The sequence below is a fragment of the Palaemon carinicauda genome, chromosome 28 (genome assembly GCF_036898095.1).
Source record: "Palaemon carinicauda isolate YSFRI2023 chromosome 28, ASM3689809v2, whole genome shotgun sequence".
NCBI lineage: Eukaryota > Metazoa > Arthropoda > Malacostraca > Decapoda > Palaemonidae > Palaemon > Palaemon carinicauda.
The window spans coordinates 45,339,355-45,362,575 of NC_090752.1; the positions used below are offsets into that span (position 1 = coordinate 45,339,355).

The following is a 23,221-nucleotide window of genomic DNA, read 5'->3' on the forward strand; positions in this document are numbered from 1 at the left end:
CGGACACAGAGAAGGATCTTAGGGACGATCCCGGGGAAGAGTCTACTCTACCTCCCGGAGGAGAAGAAGACGTCGATTTGTCAGAAGCGGAGGAGCCCCTTCCGCCCGTGCTGGCACCAGAACCGACACCATCTACGTCTTCGGCTATTACCCCTCCATAGGACGCCATGGGTCAGGCAGTTTTGGCCCATATTACCACCCTAATGGAGAATCTTCGCAAGGAGAGCAAAGCAAGGGAAGCGAAGATCACAAGAGAGCTCCGTGAAGCGACTCGGACCGCCGCCTCCCAAGGGTCTTACAAGCGACCCAGAGTGCAAGACCTGCCATCCTGCTCCGAGACCTATCCCTGGAGATATGCAGAGTTCATGCCTATTACCAATGGCAAGCTCTACATCTCGGAGAAGATGGGAGCCGTCCCCCTGGATGACATTCAGTTCTGGCCGAACTTTAACGCCTACCCTGAGTGCTTCATTCGACTGAAACATGAACCAGCGTCAAAAGAGGAGACGGAACCGGAGGTCATAGTATTCGACCACGACAAAGCACAGGCTCTCTTAAAAAGTAGCCTGAAGAAGGCAGGTTATACCAACTCACGAGTTTCTGCATTGAGCAAGAAACACCCTACCTTTCTTGCTCCTGCTTCGAGAGCCTTCCCCTTTACGTCGAAGGCGTTCCAGACTGTTGCTAAGGCAGTTGAGGCAGGCAAACCATGCCCTACACTAGAGGAGTGTAGGCCATTGTCTTTAGCCCTGCCCACGGATGAGAAGGAATGAAAGGAGGTCCACCTAACCTTCTCAGTAGGAAAGCTAGATGCAGATATCGTGGGACAGCAGTTCAGCGAGAACCTCCCTAAGCTGTCGGACTTTCTCTTGCGAAAGGAGCAAGAGACAAAAGAGAGGATAGCCGCCTCCCTGTCCCTCCAGAACTGCATAGAGATGTGTGCAGGCCACAACAGCACCCCAGACATGCTCACAGTCCTGGCCAACATGCATATGGCCAACCTAGTGAAGGACCTGTACTCCTTCATGAAGGCTAGAAGAGCCTGTAGGGAGTTCGTATTCGCTGCCACGACAGTGAAACACGAACCCAGGAAGCTGATTTCTTCCAGCATCTGGGGTAAGGACCTCTTCCCATTAGAAGCAGTCCAAGAGGTAGTTGAGAAAGCTGCCACAGAGAATAGGAACCTTCTTCAAAAGTGGGGCATCTCCTCAAAGAGAAAGTCTTCCCCGGATGCTGGTCCCCAACCAAAACGGAAGTCAAAGAAGCCAAGATTACCTTCTCGGCCTTATCAGCAACATCCTACAGTCACCATGACCGCGATGTTCCAAGTGGTCGCTCAGCCACAGACCCCTTTCCAAGTAGTGCCTCAACAGCTGGTTACCCTGTCACCAGCTTTCAACCCAGGGTTTGAGAGGCAAACTACTACCTTTCGTCTGAAAGGAAGAGGTTCTCGACGGGGCTCCTCAAGACACCCCTCACGAGGCAGGGGAGGACGCAGTCAAGGTGGCAAGCTCTCTGGACCGCCTAAGCAATGAGATGCTACACGTAGGAGGGAGACTCCAACACTTTCGAGATCATTGGACCTTCGATCCCTGGGCCCACAGCCTAATAAAAAATAGACTAGAATGGAAATGGAACAGGTCTCCAACCTTCATTTTCTCAATTCTTCCAACACTCCACCCCCTTACTGGAAGAATATACCTTAGAACTCTTGAGCAAAAAGGTTATAGGGAAAGCAAAGTCCATCAAATTCCAGGGAAGGCTGTTTTGTATTCTCAAGAAGGACTCAGACAAACTCAGAGTCATTCTGGACTTGTCGCCACTCAACAAATTCATCGAGAACAACAAGTTCAGGATGTTAACCCTTCAACACATAAGGACCCTGTTACCAAAAGGGGCGTACACAGTCTCGATAGACCTGGCAGATGCTTACTGGCACCTCCCAGTCAGTCGTCCCCTCTCCTCCTATCTAGGATTCAAGTTACAGAAGACAAAGTATGTCTTCAGAGACATTCCCTTCGGACTAAACATAGTCCCAAGGATCTTCACGAAACTTGCGGACGCAGTCGTTCAACAACTACGCCTAGAAGGCGTTCAGGTGGCAGCGTACCTGGACGACTGGCTGGTGTGGGCAGCATCCAAGACTGCTTGTCTGCAAGCATCCAAGAAAGTGATCCAGTTCCTGGAACATCTGGGATTCAAGATCAACTTCAAGAAGTCTCGCCTCTCTCCAGCTCAGGAGTTTCAATGGCTGGGAATCCATTGTAACTTGAAGTCACACCGCCTCTCCATTCCACCAAAGAAGAGGAGAGAGATCGCGGGTTCTGTCAAGAGACTACTGAAATCCGACAGGATCTCAAGACGCCAACAGGAAAGAGTACTGGGCTCTCTCCAGTTTGCAGCAGTAACAGACCCAGTGCTAAGAGCACAGCTGAAAGATGCGTCAGGAGTCTGGAGAAGATACGCATCAAACGCTCGAAGAGATCTACAAAGACCGGTACCGACCTTATTACGATCATTTCTCAAGCCGTGGTTAAAGATCAAGAGCCTAACGAGGACCGTTCCCTTACAACCACCTCCCCCATCGGTGACCATCCACATGGATGCCTCGACGGAAGGATGGGGAGGTCACTCCTATCAAAGGAAAGTCCAAGGTTCAGGACCTTTCACATCAATATTCTAGAGGATATGGCAGTCCTCTTGACGCTGAAGAAACTATCCCCTCACAGATCAGCCCACATCAGGCTGGTCTTGGACAGCGAAGTGATAGTGAGATGTCTGTACCGACAAGGCTCGAGATCGCCCCACATCAACCATAAGATGTTAGCCATCTTTCGTTTAGCGAAAAAGAAGAGATGGCATTTATTGGCAGTTCACCTACAAGGGTTCCAGAATGCGACGGCGGACGCTCTATCCAGGCTAAAGCCAATAGAGTCAGAATGGTCCCTAGATGCATACTCATTCTCCTTCATCTTGGAAAAAGTCCAAGAACTGCAGATTGACCTCTTCGCAACGAGCGACAGCAAGAAACTACCTCGATATGGACCCCCATACGAGGGTCCTCTGGCAGAGGCGACGGACGCCATATCCTTCAATTGGAACAAATGGACCCGGATCTACCTGTTCCCTCCAACCAATCTCCTGCTGAAGGTCCTCAACAAGCTGAGATCCTTCAAGGGAACTGCAGCACTAGTGGCCCCCAAGTGGCCCAAGAGCAATTGGTTCCCTCTGGTGATGGAACTGAAGCTGAGGCTGGTCCCTCTACCGAACCCAGCTCTATCTCAACTGGTTCAGAAGTCGACTGTCTTAGCTTCATCACAGAGAACCCAAAACCTTCATCTCATGATTTTCTCGCCTTGGCAGTAAAGAAAAGATTTGAGATCTTAGAAGGCAGTATAGACTTCCTGGAAAAATACAAGTCAAAGTCAACCACAAGACAATACGAATCGTCTTGGAAAATGTGGGTTGCTTTCGTAAAATCAAAAAGGCCAAAAGATATCTCAATAGACTTCTGCCTGTCCTTCTTCATCCACCTTCACGAGCAAGGCTTGGCTGCCACCACGATAACTACGTGTAAGTCAGTCTTGACTAGACCTCTTCTATACGCCTTCCAGGTGGACCTGGCGAACAAAATCTTCAACAAGATTCCGAAGGCATGCACTAGATTTAAACCTGCAGCCTCTCTCAAGCCCAATTCATGGTCTCTGGACAAAGTCTTACACTATGCTTCCGCCTTGAACAATAAGGATTGTTCTCTTAAGGATCTAACACAAAAAGTTATTTTCCTGTTCGCTATAGCCTCCGGGGCTAGAGTTAGTGAAATAGTAGCGCTATCAAGAGATGAGGGCCATATTCAGTTCACGGAAGCGGGAGAACTGAACCTCTTTCCTGATCCTACCTTTCTCGCCAAAAACGAGCTACCCACCAAAATGGGGGGTCCCTGGAGAATCTGCCCTCTGAAGGAAGATGTCCCTCTATGCCCAGTAGAGTGTCTAAAGGTCTATCTTCAAAGAACTTCAGACTTCAGGGGAGGACAGCTCTTCAAAGGCGAAGCCTCAGGATCGAACTTATCCCTAAAACAACTGAGGGCGAAGCTCACCTACTTCATTCGCAGAGCGGATCCTGATAGTACACCCGCAGGTCATGATCCGAGAAAAATTGCTTCCTCACTGAACTTCTTTCAGTATATGGACTTTGAGCGTCTCCGCTCATAGACTGGTTGGAAATCCTCCAGAGTGTTTTACAAACATTATGCGAAGCAAGTGCACGAACTCGAACATTTTGTGGTGGCAGCAGGTAGTGTGGTGAAACCTGTCGTCTAGTGCTGCGATGAACAGTGAATTGATTGGGACTTATTAATTTGGGTGAAAAGGTGTTGACACCTTCCAGTGCAATACCCTTTTATAGAGTGTCACCCTAGTGACACTAGGACTGTTCTCTTTTAGGTGCCTTATTATACCAATGACACTAGTGCCATGTGTACACTTGTACACAGTGTTGATAGTTATCCAACATTTACAGTAAAATTATCTTAATAATTTTTTCAACTGTTGTGAGTGGCATTTAATCCTTTTCTTCCCTTTCAAGTACAAAAACATTTGTCTATACTGTATATGTTGAATGTATAATTCCTTTACATATTATATTACACCTGTTGTTCCATTTAATTATTAACTTAATAAATGATTAAAGTGTAATTGGGTCTTATTTCACCCCAAAAGTAGCTAAAATAAAACTTAGCCGGAGTCCTTTTACTTATTTTCCTAAGTAAACTCATACTTAAGGTACTGATTCATATGAACAAAAAGATCTGGTTGATACTTATATTTGTTCTTACACGAATACAAACCTTGCGCTTCTATCATCTAGTATGACACTTCCCTGCAGGGGGCAGGAAGCCCTAACATTGTTCCATGATTAGTGGTAATGACGTATAATGGTATCGTCATATATTTCAGCTGTCTGGATGACCATATAGAAGCTGACCCAAGGTTGAGGCACTTATACAAACCCACAGATACAGTACTTTCAAGTAATTCTCTGGTAAGCTTCTATCAGGACGACATGGCTTAAGCCCAAACAACGGATTTTGAAGCAAAGCGAAAAATCTATTTTTGGGTGAGATGGCCATGTCATCCTGATGGACCCACCCTCCTTTTCAAAGAAAATGCTTAGGTAATAATCCCTCTTGAAACTACTATATCTGTAGCACCATGCTCAATGCTACGAGGAATGAGTGCCATCTTGGAGCCCTGTAATAGTAGGGGAGGAAGGGTAACCTTGATAACGGCTCCCCTTCAATTTCGCCACTCTTCCCCTCAGAGCGAAAACGCTATTCGGGGTGAAGATTGCCATGTGTCGTATCAAGATATACGTCCCCTGATATTATGCGATATCCTTAAGAAAATTTTAAGGATACTCACGCCAGGAGTTAGAATTCTGGAGACCTATGGTCAATTCTCTGGGAGTATCACTGTAGCCAAATATCCCTTAGAAAGCTGTCTATAGGAAGCTTCCATCAGGACGACATGGCCATCTCGCCCAAAAATAGATTTTTCCCTTTGCTTCAAAATCCGTTTTAGGAAATAAATGTAACACTCCATGTAATTTTTTAGCAAAGTTAAAAAATTTGGATGGATGAAAATACTGGACAGTATTATATCTAAAATTAATAAAATTATTCAAGTAAAGTACAGTGTGTTGGTGATGCAAAAAACTAAAGTATCATTTATTTGCTAGCTATAATACCAGCAACTAATAATTATCAGAGGAATTTAGTCTTTATATTTCTCATTATAAAGAGAATCAATATCAAATTGTATTGTACTGTAAAATAAAATAATTCTTGTACTTTTAGTCGTTGCCTTTTTTTTACATTTTTTAATAGAGTCAATTGGTCTTCTACTACTCATTGTAATATTTGTCTAAATCATACAGTATTCTCACATTGCAATAAAATTAACATCGACATCTACTAACTGTAATTTTATTCTATCTAAATTAATCGTCCCCCTAAATCCCATGTATAGCTCAAATTCCTCTTGTACCACCATATACTCAAACAAGGCCTTCATGAGGGGTTTGGTGGGACAATGTTTATCTGTGTGCATTGCCAAACTTCTATTCTAAGGAAATTTTTTATGAAATATAGGTCGCTATATTACAAAACTGATGTATAAAGTTGTTAATTATCAATATTTTAAAAAGTTTTTCAATATCCTATCATTATTATTATTAGGATGCCAAAAGCCAAAGGGCTCCAACATGGGAAAAATATATCAGTGAGGAAAGGAAATAAATAAACTACATGAGAAGTAATTAATATTGAACATAAAATATCTTAAGATCGGCAATGATGTTGAAATAGATCTGTCATATATAAACTAAGAAGAGAGACTTATGTCAGCATGTTCAACATGAAAAAAATTGCTGCAAGTTTGAACTTCTGAAGTTCCACTGATTCAAGTGCCCAATTAGGAAGATCATTGCACAATCTGGTCATAGCTGGAATAAAACTTATAGAATACTGAGAAACGTGGCATACACCTATAATCTTGATTCTCAGGTCATGAATTGGAACCCGCATCTGTCAGTTAAGAAGCAATAAACCCTTTGCTAATCTATTAAGAATGGAAACTTATAAAATAGAGTCCCTCATAGTAAATGTGGGGACTCGCGGATGGAAATATAGTTGGCGCTCAAGCACATGTTAATAATCAAGTTAATTGAAGAACAAAATGAACTGTTTTATAATTCTGAATTCTAAAGCTAAAAATACTGCTATGGTATATATTACTGTACTTGTCAAACACTATATGATGAATATCTGAATACTGTAAAGGTAAAATAAACTGTTATATCAGCGAGCCTTTCTAAGACAATAGGAGTGGTCATTCCCTGGTCACCAGACACTGAAAGGAGGATAATCTCCACAGGACATAGGATTTGACTTTAGGTTAATGATTCCCCTTGGGAATTAGTAAGAAATAAAGGGCTTCGACACCAGTCGTTTCTACAAAGAATTTGAAGAAGTGGTGTGTGTTTTCTCCTTTGGAAATATCAAAACCATCAACAAAGTTGGCTCTACTATAGTATATGCCATATAACCCTCAAAACACTGACATACTATACACCACCCTTTACTTCTGTCATTTTTACACTATCATTTTAAACAGTATAGGTCTCTACATGCAAAATTAAGCCCACTCCATTACTGTGGATGGGGTTTCACTAGAACACTAGTACTCTACTTTCAACTTATTTCAATCAAATAATCCTACACCTACCTTTTATTGCAAATCTCATCAATCGAGAAAATTTTGTGAACACTTTCTGCTTTTGTGCATCGTTGGCAGCCTTAATATGTTTAATGTTGGACCACTTTGAATGTCCAGCCATGCCTCTCATGACATAAGAACAAGAAGATGCTGGAAGAGTACCAAAAAGCAAACTTTTACCATAAAGACACTTCATCTGGAAGCCAACTGAGGGAAGCCTGTAGACCTGCAAGAAAATTTATTAAAACTATAGTGAATACAGTAACTATACAATGCAGCAAGTACCAGTATATAATTCATGATAGTTAGAATTGAATTTGCAGTTACAAACAAAATAATCTAAAATTAGGTGTGAATATACTACAGCAGTTTGTTCTTTAATATAGATCAGAAATTCCAAAAACAGCTTTGTCATCTACATATATTATGAGGGTGAGAACAGGTGTAAGAAGTGAGTTAGCAGCTAGAGTGGATATGAATGTGTTGAGGTGGTTTGGCCATGTTGAGAGAATGGAAAATGGCTGTCTGCTAAAGATGATGAATGCAAGAGTTCATGGGAGAAGTACAAGAGGAAGGCCAAGGTTTGGGTGGATGGATGGAGTGAAGAAAGCTCTGGGTGATAGGAGGATAGGTATGAGAGGCAAGAGAGCGTGCTAGAAATAGGAATGAATGGAGAGTGATTGTGACGCAGTTCCGGTAGGCCCTGCTGCTTCCTCCGGTGCCTTGGATGACCGCGGAGGTAGCAGCAGTAGGGGATTCAGCGTTATGAAGCTTCATCTGTGATGGATAACGGGGGAGGGTGGGCTGTGGCACCCTACAGTAGCAGTACAAGCTTAACTCAGTTGAGTCCCTTGTCAGGCTGGGAGGAACGTAGAGAGGAGAGGTCCCCTCTTTTGTTTCATTTGTTTGATGTCGGCTACCCCCCAAAATTGGGGGAAGTGCCTTGGTATATGTATGTATGATATTACCTGAAATTACTATATCCAAAAGCTCACAAGTTCTAATGCCATCCCTTTACCTCCAAAACAAAGTCTGATTTAATCATAAATGTTTTAAAATCAATCCTTTCCTTGGATAGGGTTAGACATAAAAAAGGATTATATCTATCTTATGTTATAGGACCTTTGGAAAATGCTTATTTTTTTCATATTAAATATTAATGTAAATATAAAAACATTGTAATGATTTGTAATTAATCTTAGATGCCGTGCCTTTTCTGGCCAGAATTCCTATCTAGTCAAGTCTTCATAAAGCTACTTCCATAAATACTTCACTCAACACATACTCCTCACCTTTCATCATCATATGCCCTGACTACCTCAATTTTTAAGATCTCAAAGTATTTTGTTGGCTTTTTGTTTTATTCAAAGGATCATCAACAAGCAAACAGGCAATACAGTAGTTAGGTTAAGATAATTTTTCAACTACAAAAAATGTACAGATGATGAGATTATTGTTCAAACTACAGAAGGTACCAATAAATTTTTACAAAAAATAAATTTTATGCTTGTATCTGACCTCTTACTAAATTCAGTGATCTTAATTTTATTTACAATTATTTCTATTTTCATTTTATCCCATCATTAATATTGTACAACATAATGGGATAATTGTCAGAAAATCCTTTTTTTGAGAAGGAAAACCTATAGTTTTGGACGAATAAATCTTAAAAAGGAAATTAAAATAAATGGAAAAATGTTTCCAGTTAAAAGGCTACTTTAATATTAAACGTTCTAAAGGAAAAATAAAATAAAAATTCACTCCCATACAGTATTATAATACATTATGTATAGTGCAGTACTTGGACTGGATTTATGAATTTGGGCCAGAAGACCTGGCACTGGGCCTGGGAGGCCATTCAGTGCCTATATGCAACTAGGGAAAAAATCTTGGAGGCTAGACAGCAACATGAAAGAAAAGTAAGAATAGAAATATAGTAAAAGACTAAAAAGTAAGGAAAAGATCAAAGGCCAGACAGCATCATAAAAGAAAATTAAGAATGGAAATATAGTAAAAGACTAAAAAGACAATGTAACTAAGGGCAAGGGCTGAAAGGACTCTGCAAACACCTGTCCTTAATAACATCTTATCTTTTGTTGTTTGCAGCCTATTAGTAGAATTTTCTTTGCATCAAAATGCATCATCAAGGAATAAAATACAGAAATTCAGTAAAAGAATAGTACAGTAATATGTATTGGAATTGAAGGCAAATGAATCACATTAAAAGACTCTTTGCACATCATTTAATCATGGTTATACTGTATGACCAAATCTTGAGTGAAAATCAAAGGATACCAAGTATGTTGCACACAGTTGTGTAATACATAATAACAGAACCACTGACATAAACGTTCAAGTCAGCAATTAATAACAATCTTAACCCTACTATGAAAGAAAAACTGAAAAAATTACATATTTGAAAGTAATTTGTATTTTTCCTAACGATACAAACCTGTAGCTATTTATAGGGATTTACTTTTGGCGAAGCTGAAAGACTAGCCATAAAGACTTTTAAGTGAGGTGGCAACTACCAAACCCACTAGTTAGCTGAGATAGTGAGGGGTATTGGAGGTTCCCAGCTATCCTTTTCAGTCACAAACTAGTGTGTGTAAACCACTTTTGATTGCAGGCAGGACATTCTAGGGGGACAGGTGATGGTGGGATAATTTTTATAAATAGCTACAGGTTTGTATTGTTAGGAAAAATGACAAATTCGGAGATAATTTGTATTTTTCCTAACCATACAAACCTTAGCTATTTACATTGGGTTTACCTTTTAGCGTAGCTGAAATGACGAGCCAATAGTTTTTAACGAGGGTTAATTACCCCCGCGCTAGTTAGCGGGGGTAGGGGAAGGGATAGCTTGCTACCCCTCCCCCCCCCACACACCGGTGATTTGCTTCACTTCACTTAGAGGTAGGACTTGACTTGGGGGCCAGGGTTGGCGGGCAAATATGTGTAAATAGCTAAGGTTTGTATGGTTAGGAAAAATACAAATTATCTCCGAATTTGTCATTTCTTCCGTAACCGAAATACAAACCACGCTATTTACATTGGGTGACTTACCCCTTAGGAAGGGAGGAAAGTCCGCAGCCTTACTGACTTCGGCTTTGCCCGGGGACTCCATCCTTCAGTGAGTAGCACTTGAGAGAAGGAGCCCCTGCACCTCACAAGTTCCTTGCATCGCCAGGAACGAGTGGCCTACATAAGTTGTGTGTGGAGGAAGGTGTGACTTGTCCTATGAAGTTGACCTTGAGACCTTTAGATAGGAATCTAGGATAGGACGTTCCCAATACCACCTCGTCAGGGTATAGGGGACGCAACAGTATTAAGCTTAATACTAGGAGCACAAGGAAGCATGGGTTACCTGCAGAGGTCGAGGTCAGAATGCGAGGACCAGGATGCTGCTTCCCCAAGAGAGGGGAGAATGAAGAAAGAAGTAAGGGTCAGACATACTCTTTCATTCACGCAGACTAAAACCGGGTAACAACGCCCTCAACCTACTGCTACTTGTCCATAAAGGACCCTGAGGTTAGACCAGCTGTTGTGCAGCCACCACAGGGCCGATAGAAAACGTATCGAGGCTCCTGTGGGTCACGTCCTGCAGGTAGTGGGCTGTGAAGGTCGTCTGACGCTTCCAGACCCCCGCTTGAAGCACCTGCGTCACAGAGAAGTTTCTCTTGAAGGCCAGGGACGTAGCAACACCCCTGACATCGTGTGCCCTAGGGCGACGTGACGGAGGAGGGTCTGGATTCAAGGCATGGTGGATAACCCTTCGAATCCAAGCTGAGATGGTGTTCCTGGTGACCCTCCTCTTCGTCCTGCCTGTGCTCACAAACAATGCACGCACTTGAGGACGGACTGCAGCCGTTCTCTTCAAGTAGTACCTCAGACACCTCACTAGACATAGTAGCAGCTGGTCTGGGTCGCTTGTTACAGAGCGGAGACTCGCGATCCTGAAAGAGTCGAACCGAGGATCCGGCACTCCAGGATTCTGAGTCTTGGCTACAAACTCGGGGACGAACCTGAACGTTACCTCCCCCATCCCCTTGAATGGGCGATGTCGTACGAGAGACCATGAAGTTCACTAACCCGCTTGGCCGAAGCCAAAGCGAGCAGGAAAGCCATCTTCCAAGACAGGTGGCGATCGGAGGCCTGGCGTAATGGTTCGAAGGGAGGTCTCTTAAGAGCCCTGAGGACCCGAACCACGTTCCAAGGAGGAGGTCTCACTTCCGACTGGGGGCAGGTAAGCTCATAGCTACGTATGAGTAGAGAGTTCTAGCGAGGAAGAAATGTCCACGCCTTTCAGCCTGAAGGCCAAGCTTAAGGCTGAGCGATAGCCTTTCACTGCCGAGACAGAAAGGCGCATTTCCTCCCGCAGATATACAAGGAAGTCCGCTATTGCTGGAATAGTGGCATCAAGTGGAGAGATACCCCTCCCACGACACCAACCACAAAAGACTCTCCACTTCGCCTGGTAGACTCCCTCAGAGGACCTTCGCAGGTGCCGAGACATTCTCTCCGCAACCTGTTGCGAAAAGCCTCTCTCCGTGAGGAGACGCTGGATAGTCTCCATGCGTGAAGCCGAAGCGACGCCACGGCCTTGTGAGGGACGTTGGAGTGAGGTTGTCTGAGAAGCTCGTGTCGTGGAGGAAGTTCCCTCGGGAGCTCCGTCAGGAGCCGCAGAAGATCAGGGAACCATTCTGCGTGATGCCATAGCGGAGCTACCAGAGTCATCGAACAGTTGACCAATAGTCTGGTCCTGTTGAGCACCCTTCTCACCAGACAGAACGGTGGGAAGGCGTACACGTCGATGTTGTCCCACCGTTGCTGGAAAGCATTTTGCCAGAGTGCCTTGTGGTCCGGGACTGGGGAGCAGTACAGAGGCAGCTTGAAATTCAACGCTGTCGCGAACAGGTCCACGGTCGGGGAACCCCACAAAGACAGGTCTTTGTTGGCTATCTGAGGATCCAAAGACCACTCGGTACTCACTATCTGCGAGGCCCTGTTCAGACTGTCGGCGAGCACATTCCTCTTGCCAGGAATGAAGCGAGCTGATAGTGTTATCGAGTGGACTTCGGTCCACCTCAGAATCTCTACTGCAAGATGGGATAGCTGCTGCGAAAAAGTGCCTCCCTGCTTGTTGATATAAGCCACTACCGTGGTGTTGTCGCTCATCACCACCACGGAGTGACCCGCCAGGGTCCGTTGGAACTGTTGAAGAGCCAGAAAGACAGCCTTCAACTCTAGCAGGTTGATGTGCAGGCACTTTTCTGATTCTGACCAAAGGCCTGAGGTCCTCTGGTTCAGAACGTGCGCCCCCCACCCTTCTTTTGACGCGTCCGAAAACAGAGTCAATTCCGGGGGGAGGACGAGAAGACTCACTCCCTTCCGCAGGTTCTTGTCGACCAGCCACCACCGCAAGTCCGTCCGTTCCAAAGATCCTATCGGGATCAGAATGTCCGGGAAATCGGATCCTTGATTCCACCGGGACTTGAGCTGCCACTGCAGGGATCTCATCCTGAGGCGGCTGTTTGGAACCAGACGAGCCAGGGAGGACAGGTGACCTAAGAGACGCAACCACGACTGGGCGGGGAGCTCTTCTCGCCTGAGGAAGGGTTCTGCCACCCTCCTCAGCCTTGCTATCCTGTCGTCTGATGAAAAGGCTTTGTGGAGATTGGTGTCTATCAGCATGCCTAGATAAACCAGTCGTTGGGAAGGCTGCAGAGAGGACTTCTCGAGGTTTACCACGATCCCCAGATCCTGGCAAAGACCTAGAAGCCTGTCTCGGTGCCGAAGAAGGGTCGACTCCGAGTCCGCTAGGATCAGCCAGTCGTCCAGATAACGAAGGAGACGAATGCCGTTCCTGTGCGCCCAAGATGAAATCAGGGTGAACACTCTGGTGAACACCTGAGGAGCTGTGGAGAGATCGAAACACAGCACCTTGAACTGGTAGATCTTGTCGTCTAGGCAGAATCTCAAGTAGTACTTCCTGGAAGACGGATGGATTGGGATCTGGAAGTACGCGTCCTTTAGATCCAATGTGCACATGAAGTCTTGTGGTCTCACCGCAAGTCTGACCGTGTCCGCTGTCTCCATGCTGAACCGGGTTTGCTTGACAAACCCGTTCAGAGCTGAGAGGTCGATGACAGGTCTCCAGCCTCCAGCCGCCTTCTTTACAAGAAAGAGTCGACTGAAGAAGCCTGGGGAGCCGTCGACAACCTCCTGGAGAGCACCCTTCTTGAGCATGGTCTCGACTTCGGCCCGAAGGGCCAGCCCCTTTGCCGATCCCGTGGCATAGGAGCTCAACGACACTGGATTCGCTGTCAGGGGAGGTAGAGATGTTGTGAACGGGAAGCGATAGCCTTGGCCGATCACTGAAACCGTCCAAGCATCGGCCCCGTGTTGCTGCCACCTGCGGACGAAATGCTGAAGGCATCCCCCCACAGGTGGACACGCAGGGGGACTGCCACCCCTAGGGTTTGCGGCCGCGGTCACTACCCCTAGGAGTCTTGCCTCCCCTGGAGGACTTGCCGCCCCTCTTGATCTTGGCTGGAAAGGGCTGGGGCTTAGACACCACTTTCTTAACTGCCGGTGCCAGCTTCGGAGCCTTACGAGGCTGCTGCTGCTGTTGCGGCGGAGCTGGAGGCTTATAGGGCCGAGCTGTAAGGGCCCTATGGAGGAGGGAGTCCGTGCTAGATTTCCTCCATCTCTCAGCCGTTCGCTCCATATCCTGTGGCTCGAACAGATTCTCCCCAAGAAGGGAAGCATGTCTGAGCCTACAGACATCCACGGCGGGGACCTTCGGGTGGAATCTCTCGGTCACCGCATCGCGCCGCTTCAACACCGAGTTGGCCCACAGGGTGGTGACCTGGTGAGCCAGGAACTCGATGGAGCGAGTGCCCGAGAGTAAGAAGGTCTCCAGGGCCTTCCTAGTGGTCTCCTTAGACAAGTCCTCGGAGCGTAATAGGATGCCCAGAGTTCCTAGCCATATATCCAACCACGAAGTGGCCTGCATGGCGCACTTCGCGACCTTCTCATTGCTCAGAATCTCCGACGCTGAGAACGACACCTGCTGGGCAGAGAGCTTCTTGAGGGGAACTCCCTTAGCCAGCTCCTCCACGGAGTGATGGAGAGGAAGAGCGAGACTGGACTCACCCAAGATCTCAAAATACCTCCTCTGCTGGAGACGAGGAGGGATGAGTTTGTTCCCAGGAGAGGAAGGACTGGAGGAGGCAAGAATCGCGAGCTGGGCGTTGGCCCTGGCTCTGGCACTCTTCAGACCCCGAGACCAGGGCAGAGCCGCACTGGACTTGGGGGCTTTCTGAACGTCGAACACTTCGTCCAAGACTGTGTCCTTGCCTTCTCGGGGGGCGATCACGGGGTCCATGAACCCGTTGAGTTGCCTCATCAGGCTCAGGTCCTGCCAGAAGGCATGTTCAGATTCCTGCTGATCTCCTCCTTGCGGGCTGGCAGCTAAGTCTCCTGTCCCCGGAATCTCTTCCTGGGGCGAAGCGTGGACGTTCCCCCGAGGAGCCGCGGGTTCCTGGCGAATCCTTGAAGACGATTTCGGGATGGTCTTGGAGTCCTTGGGTTCCCTCCTGGGAGGGATAAAGGATCCCAACAAAGAGGTTCGAAGAGCCCCCTCCGCACGAGACGATTCTCCTCCATGAAGAGAAGGCTCCCCCCTTGGTGCTGAGGGGAAGACTATCGCTTCACTGGACTCACCCGAGGACGGAAAAGCCTCGTCCACGGGAGAAGGAGAAAACGCTTGCGCAGGGGAAGGGGCCTTCCTGACAGACCTCCTAGGAACCAACTTCTCCCTGGGGGAAGTCACCACGAAGTCCACTCCTCTCTTCCTCTTCAGCGTAGGTGAGGCAGCCGTTGGTTTGTTGCCCTGATCAGCGAGTGCTGGCTTCATTACCCTCACTAACGCCCGCATCTGAGGACCAAACCAAATCTGTTGTTCCAAGGACACAGAGTCCGAAATCCTCGCTGGAGGAAAAGGGATCGGGCGATCCTTCGGAGTGGACACCACTGGACCTGCCTGAAAAGGAAAGGGGGAAGAGAGACGCACTGACCTCTCTGAAGTGTCTTCCCTGTCCTGCACAACAGTCCTGCGTTTTGATGGAGGCGATCCAGAGCGCTGTCTGGGAACACGCGTTCCTGCTGCTGTCACTGGCTGTGAAATTCGACGTGAACGGTGGTCGCGCGAAGGCGAACGGTCGTGCGGGCGCGCAGGCGAGTGGGCGCGAGGGCGTGCAGGCGAACGAGCGCGTGGGCGAGCCGGTGAACGAATGCGTTGGCGCGATGGCGAGGGAACGCGTTGCCGCGTGGGCGAGTGAGAACGTTCCGAAGATCGCTGGCGACGTTGGTCAGGAGACCTGTAGCGCGAGGGAGAGCGATTGCGAGCAGGCGATCGGTGGTGCGCTGGTGCGCAGGCGAGCGATGGCGCGTTGGCGCATGGTGACGCGTTGGCGAGCGATAGCGCGTAGGTCGCACAGGCGAACGATCGCGCGAGGGCGAACCATGTCCTTCCAGAACCTCTGGGCGACGGCGCGTTGGAGAACGCATGCGCGCAGGTGATAAGTCACGCGGGCGATCCGGAGATCGTCGATGTTAAGGTGATCGCTGACGCGTAGGAGAACGCTGACGAGCAGGCGATTGTTGAATCGTCTGTGATCGCTGGCGAGCAAGAGGGCGACGCGTGGAATCCTGTGAAGGAACAGTCGGCGCGGCGCGTTCACGAACAGGAACAGGAAGCGCGTGGGCGAACAGGTGCTTTAGAAACACGCGCTGGAGAACGCGGGCGATGTTGTGCAGGAACAAGCTGAGGATCGCGAGAGCACTCAGGAGACTGATGGCGCGCAGGGCGCACAACAGGAACTGCAGGATATTCGGAGACCACAGGGGAGCGCTGGCGAGCAGAAGGGCGATGATCCTCAGAAGAGCACTGACGAACAGGAGAGCGCTGACGAGCAGGAGAGCGCCTGTGCGCTAACACTGCAGAAGGGCGAGCAGGGGAATGCTGGCGCGCTGGGCGCTCTTCAGGAACAACAGGTTGAAGGATGACCTCAGGAGAGCGCTGGCGAGAAGAAGGGCGAACATCAGGAGAGCGCCGGCGAACAGGTGAGCGCTGACGAGCAGGAGAGCGCTGACGAGCAGGTGAGCGCTGACGAGCAGGAGAGCGCCTGTGCGCTAACACTGCACGTGTAAGGGCAGAATCCCTTTGCCCCGAAGGGACCGTTGCCCGTCGGGTGACGAGGTCAGGTTGCTGAACATCTGCCCCAGAAGGTGAAGGTCTAGCAGGCGTAGGAGACCGATCCCCAGAAGGGTCTAATGAAGCTGGAGCTGCAGGCTGTTTATGCGAGGAGAGTCCCCTTCGGAGGAAGAAGATCCAAAAAGGCGCCTCTTAACACCCTTAGGAGACGGGAGGCCCTTGCGACGCAGCGGACGGTGATCCTTACGGCGAAGGCGGCAACGAGGAAGATCGTCAGGACCATCAGTCCTCCGAAGGGGAGTCTCAGTCACGGCACTCCCCTTAGAGGGAAGCTGGACAGCAGAAGAGCCCGTAGGACTCCCTTCCCCCTTCGAAGGATGTACGGAAGGGGGAGGAGAGCCCCTCAGCACCAACATCCCCAACTGCACCTGCAGAGGATTGCCCCGCCCCGACGGAGGCCTCTGCCACCACGACGTCAACGATAGACAGAGGGTCTACCTCTGCCATCACCGGCGACTGCTTAACGGCGGCCCCCAACTGGACAAGGGGGGGGGCTGCTTGGGAGGAAATGCAGCTGCGATAGCTTGCTTGACCGCCTTGACCAGGGTGTCAAACCATGATGGTGGTTTCCCCACACTAGACACGTCTGATGTGTCCTTGGGGAGGCCTATGGGTAGAGAACACCTCCTTGGGGATCGCTGCCTCAGCATCTGAAAATGAGGGGAAGAACGCTTACCTGGTGCAAGGCGGACAGGCATCTGAAAGTCCTGAACTCTCTTACGTGGACGGACAGGAGTAATAGGTACCCGTGCAAACTTGTTACGAGGTTCCCTGAATCCCTCTGAGAAAGGGATTGGACAACAGCCTCTTGCTGACAAGTTGGGGCGACGCACAGGCTGTTCTGGAACAGTCGCTGGTGTTCTGAGAGGCAAGTACTGGGGCTGTCAAAGAGAAGCCGGATCGCTTGCGGGAGTGTGAAGATTACTCGCGGAATCAGGGCAATTGGAAATCGCGCGCAGAATCGTAATAATCGCCCGCGGAAACATGGTGATCGTGCACGCGAGATGGAGAGGAGAGCGCTGGCGAGATCTGCGAGAAGGAGTATGACGAGCTGGCGAGTGACGATCACAAAATAACGAATGGCGAGCTGGCGAGCAGCACATTGGCAAGCGATGAGCTGGCGATCGGCGAGATGTAGATTGGTGCACTGGCAAGCAGTGAGAAGGCGAATGGTGAGCTGGCGAGCAGTGAGATGAAGCATGACATGTTGGCAAGCGGCGAGATGAAGTGTGATGTGCTGGCGAGCGGCAAGCTGGAGAACCTCTAGCAGCTGAATGGTGAGTTGGCGAACGGCGCACAGGGGTGAGATGATCACAGGATGAAGAGTGTTCGCAAGAAGAGCGCCTTGATCAAATCTCACTGGAAGAACACTGTATTCCTGTATGCGCTGGAGAGGAGAAGAATGATCATACACCCTTGCATTTGCTCTTCTACCTGACTGCTCAGGTGTGGGAGCGTGTTGGCCAGGTGAGAGGTGGAACTGAGCGCTGGCTTGTATGTCTCTCCTCCCTCTCTCAGGTGAGCGCTTGCGAAGGGACCAACCATGATCACGAGGGGGTTTGGCCAGAGGAGCTGGCTCACTCGTCTACCTCAATCCACTCCTCCCTAGAGTAGGGATCTAAGATGTGTGAGGTCTTACTAGCATGCTTAAGAGCTGCGCTTCCAATGGGTTATCGCGCTTACTCGACTCAAGTGAATAAGCTCTCTTTCCCTCCTCGTTTGGAGGAAAGGCACGCAACGATGCGCGAGGCCTCTTTGCCAGAGACGGAGTTACACAATCCCTTATGAGCACATTTAGGAGAGAGGCTCTCCTGCTCACCTGGTCTCCCGAAGGAGATGAGCACATCGCCTTCCTCTACCTGAAAGGAGAGGGAGGACAAGGGGCTGAACGCTTACATAGCAGCAAGGTAGGTTCTAACTCAGGTGAGTTGGTGCCTGTAGGTCCGGTCTCATGAGAGACTACACTATAGTAGCGCAGAGCATATCGCTGTGCCCAGCAGGCACAATGATAAGGTTGGAGAAAAGATGCTAACCTCCTCCAATCCTCTTCATCCAGCTCCAAGAAGCTGTGCTCCAATTGACTGGAGTAGGGTATAGACGAATCTAACACCCTTCGGCGGAAACCCCGTGAGGGTGATCACTCAGGAGAAGAACGTTCCTCCCGCAAATGGGAGTATCGATCAACCCCGTTTCCCCTTGTTCCTTGCGGACGAAGAACAGGATGCTCAAGAGATGGTGATGGGTTGTCTTCCCTCAGAAGGGTAGACTGTCCAACACCTGGAGGTGAACCTTCGGGTTGCGCATTTCGTTTCTTCTCCTTACAGGAAAACCCGGCCAGAGGATCAACTCCCTGCGCAACTTCACAACGTAGATGAAGCTAGCTCTTGAGATCGCAAGATCTCATGACAAATCACTCCGGGGAGTGCTCATCCTTAACTTCTCCCGTCCTCCTGCCGAAGCTTGGAGAACATCGGGGTGAGCAGGAGACGAAGTGTCAGCGCTTGAGTGTGTACACACACCGAATTGTAAGACTTCTTGCAGCTTTTCCTTTGACAGAGGACCTATCAGCCACAAGGAAGTTCACTACAGATGAACAGCGTCGTCTGAGAGACTCCCGTGCTGAGGATCCTTCCAGTGCTCCTCTGGGGAAGCTGTGGAGATAGTCTTAACGCAAGGTTGTCCCGGAGTTACATGTGCGCCACTCATACTCGACCGACCCTCAGGGGAAGCCATTCGAGCAGAGTTGGAATGGTGAGATCAAAGCGACGGTTGGTCGCTACTGCTGGTGAGAACGGGGGCTAACCTACCCCACTCCTTCTCTGCCAAAAGTGGTGGATAATTATACCCTGTAAGAAAAACTTATAGGCTAGTTTCAGCTTCACCAAAATAAATACTCCACAGTAAAAAGCGAAAGGTTTGTATATTGCGCAGGAACAAATAAAATATTTTAAGAACAGCAACAACCTTAAAATATATCTTCCATATACTGTAAACAACAACAACAAAAAAAAAAAAAAAAAAAAAAAAAAAGAGGAAATGAAATAAGATAGAAAAGTATGCTCGAGTAGTTTCTTAAGAGAGAAAATTGGCCTGTATATGGATTTTCTGAGACTGCATTAAAGGAAAAATTTTGAAATCACACACATGAACAAACTCTACGGAGAAAGTACCCCCAAAAAGACAAACAGTGACAACAAACTCCATTAGAAATACAAAAACAGTATTTCTAAGGATATGTCTCCCGATATATCTTCATCTACCAGTGCAAATCTTGACCAGACCAAAGACAGCAAAAGTTTTCTTTATACTTTTTTAAGCAAATCTGTATTTACATTAATATCAACCTTCCAAAAACTTAAAATACACCTAGTGGTAACAATAAACTACCAACCTCCCAAACTTAAGGTAAGTAATATGTGTATGTAAGGTTATGCCTCTGGCAGAATACAGCACCATAATTAGGTTTAGTCAGCATGTAAGATATCCTTGTACATATCATTGTCACATTTTCTTATTTCTTATCTAGTTTTACTAATTATGATTTTTGGTGATTAGACAAGAAAAATCTATCTTCTCAACTGGTTTCACTGCAATTCAAGTGTATATCATATTTACTTTTGAATCTTCAATACCAGTAGCTTTCATTTATTTGAACCAAAAGCTTAGTTTTCTACTTGGCCCATAGCTTTTATATGTAGATGTAGGGAGAAACAATAATGAGTAGCTTGGCCTAGCAATAATGTCTAAAATGCACAAGGCACAATATAATTTGTATTCTTTGATCGGTTATTTGCTATTTCCAAACATTTATTATAAAAACGGACTCAGGGAATATAGGATGACTGCATCAATAAAATAACCTGTAAATATTTACCCACATGTCTTCACTAGCAAACATCAAAACCTCATGTTCCCTTTACACCTAGATTAGGATGCTGTCCCTACTGCTAGGTCCTTATTACCATTATTATTAATTGCTAAGCTACAACTCTAGTTGGAAAAGCAGGATGCTATATGACCAAGGCCTTCAACAGGGAAAATAGCCAAGTGAGGAAAGGAAATAAGGAAATAAATAAATTACAAGAGAAGTAATTAACAATTAAAATTAAACATTTTATGACCAGTAACATTAAAATAAATCTTTCAAATATAAATTATTAAAACTTCAAAAAACATGAGGAAGAGAAATACTATAACAGAATAGTGTGCCCAAGTGTACCCTCAAGCAAGAGAACTCTACCCCAAGACAGTGGAAGACTGGGGTACAGAGGCTATGGCACTGCTCAAGACTAGAGAACATCGGTTTTACTTTGGAGTGTCCTCCATAGCTAGAGTCTCTTCTACCCTTACCAAGAGGAATGCAGCCACTGAACAATTACATTGCAGTAGTTAACCCATTGAGCAAAGAAGAGTTGTTTAGTAATCTCAGTGTTGTCAGGTGTATGAAGAGAGAGGAGAATATGTAAAGAAAAAGCCAGACTATTCGGCGTATGTGTAGGCAAAGGGAAAATGAGCCGTAACTAGAGAGAAGAATCCAATGTAATACTGTTAGGCCAGTCAAAGGACCCAATGACTCTAGCGGTAGTATTTGTTACTCGTTGAGAGACAATCCCCATACCCGCTCCTTGCTTAAAATGACATAAGATGCTGTGTTCTTGCTCATCACGCATATCATTTCTGACTGGAACACAAAGTTATATAAAATTACCTTGTATATGGCAGCCATCACTAAGGTTACCACTACCAAAGCTACTCAAAACAAGACATTTACCCTGACACTTTATCAGCCAATATAACATAAGAGTTCAGTAATTTATAACCAATGACATAGAATAAGGCAATAAGGCTAGCAGGGGTACCTACGATAAGGAATTCTCTCTTTGATTTTGTGAAATGGCGGATCTACAAACTTTTCCATGATTGTCCACATATCCATAACAATTCGTCTAAATCCTTGTCCTTGCAAGGTATTACATAACCTGGCACTCCTGGGCCAACTTCTTGACTTAACTAGGCTAGATTAAGTTATTGACTACAGTACTTCACTTACTTCCAAGTTATACCTACTAAACATTTAACCCCCCCCCCCCAAGGAAAAAATAACTACCTGCCTAACCTAATTTATGCATAAGCGTAGCCTATAGATCATAGCTGGGACTACCGGTGTCTTAGAGTCTACCAGGTAAACAGAAACAGACTAAATACTTAGCTTTTCTTATCTTTTTTCAATATAGCAAGACTCTGTAAACCATTACTGAACAATAGCTACAAAATACAAACCTGCATTTTGATAATTGCGACACTTTTATACTTCCCTTCGGCTTATATTTGATATTTCAGAGATTACACATTACACTATACGTACAAACTTTAACATAGTTACCCCTAAAACGTAAACACACCATGGATTATCTACCAAGAGTTGGTGTACTAGGCGTTTCTATCAGATTTTGTTTCCCTTTCTTCAATTTACTTTCGTAGTCAATTAAATTGTATTTCTATCCTAATTCTTTATATTATTGTTTACTATTGCAAACCTCTCTAGCACATATTTGATAACTGTTCATATGTCATATTATTATTATTATTATTATTATTATTATTATTATTATTATTATTATTATTATTTCTTTTCATTTTTGTTACTCATACTCTTGTGGGGTTCCAGGTTACATCCACCCTCCTTAGGATTCAGGAATCTATAACTTTCCTTCAGCCCCTAAAATTAGCAACAGCAGACAAACGTAAACAGAAATCGCTACTAAGAACTATCAAAATGACTGAAACGATATTACGGTTTATTTCGGTTGTGTGCTGATTGCTCTGGGGAAAAAAAATTATTCCCGATGAGAAATTAGGAGAGGAACAGCAACAAGAAAGAAGCAGAGGAAATCCAGATTCTGGTATGAATAATCACTTGGAAACGTTAAATAAACGTAGGTATGTTGCAAAATCCTACCAGGGATCTGTTGTATACATAAGCATGGCAACGAATATTGAATATGAAAGAAGAATTTAAAAAGTCCAAACCGACCATAATAAGTTGCCAAAACTGATGATAGCAAGGTGTTATCCCAACTGATTTCAAGGTAAAATGGGATAAAAAAAAACTAGATTAAAATTGTCAGTAATAATGTGTATTGTACACATATAAAAGCTTAATTACAGTATTATGTATAAGCTTAGAAGCTTTACATCTATCTGTTATGCGATAGAGAGCCGCAAACTTATTTTGCGGAGCGAGCAGTTAGGAACCAAGTTAAATGAATCGGTACGATCAAAGCTAACGATGGGGAAATGTGAGAAAATGAAAAGGGTTAATGACGAGTGTCAAGGCTATAAAGAAAGTATAGGAAATTGTTTAGGCGAACTCGCAGAACAAAAACGAGCGATGGGGAACCAGTGGTCTATGATCAAGAATCTGAAGGTTTACAACAAAGAATTATTAACGTAAAAAAAAGACGAAAATAACAAACCAGAGGGATCGTTAGACGAAAGATCCACCGGTGAAGAAAGAATAGAGTCAAAAGAGGGTTAAAGTACTATAATAAATAATGAATAAAACAGTGGAGAAACCGTAGGAATAAAATGGTCAGAACAAGACCCCTAGATATACTGGAAGAAAGACCCCCAAAATATGCGTGCATTCTAAAACTGGATTCTG

General features: G+C 46.2%; 1 protein-coding gene across 3 annotated transcripts in view; it reads right to left on the reverse strand.

Annotated features, from left to right (window-relative positions):
• LOC137621552 (probable transcriptional regulatory protein Cthe_2075) overlaps nucleotides 1-23,221 on the reverse strand; it is a 161,630-nt gene that overhangs the window by 78,961 nt on the left and 59,448 nt on the right. Inside the window, exons 1-2 of one of the 3 annotated variants that reach the window (XM_068351944.1) lie at nucleotides 21,941-22,038; nucleotides 7,287-7,503 (exon numbers count right to left, since the gene is read on the reverse strand). In XM_068351944.1, the coding sequence (XP_068208045.1) occupies nucleotides 7,287-7,473 (187 nt within the window). In that variant the 5' untranslated portion in view covers nucleotides 7,474-7,503; nucleotides 21,941-22,038. Of the gene's footprint in view, nucleotides 1-7,286; nucleotides 7,504-21,837; nucleotides 22,039-23,221 lie in introns of those variants that run through there. The other 2 variants (XM_068351943.1, XM_068351942.1) reach the window with 2 other exon arrangements.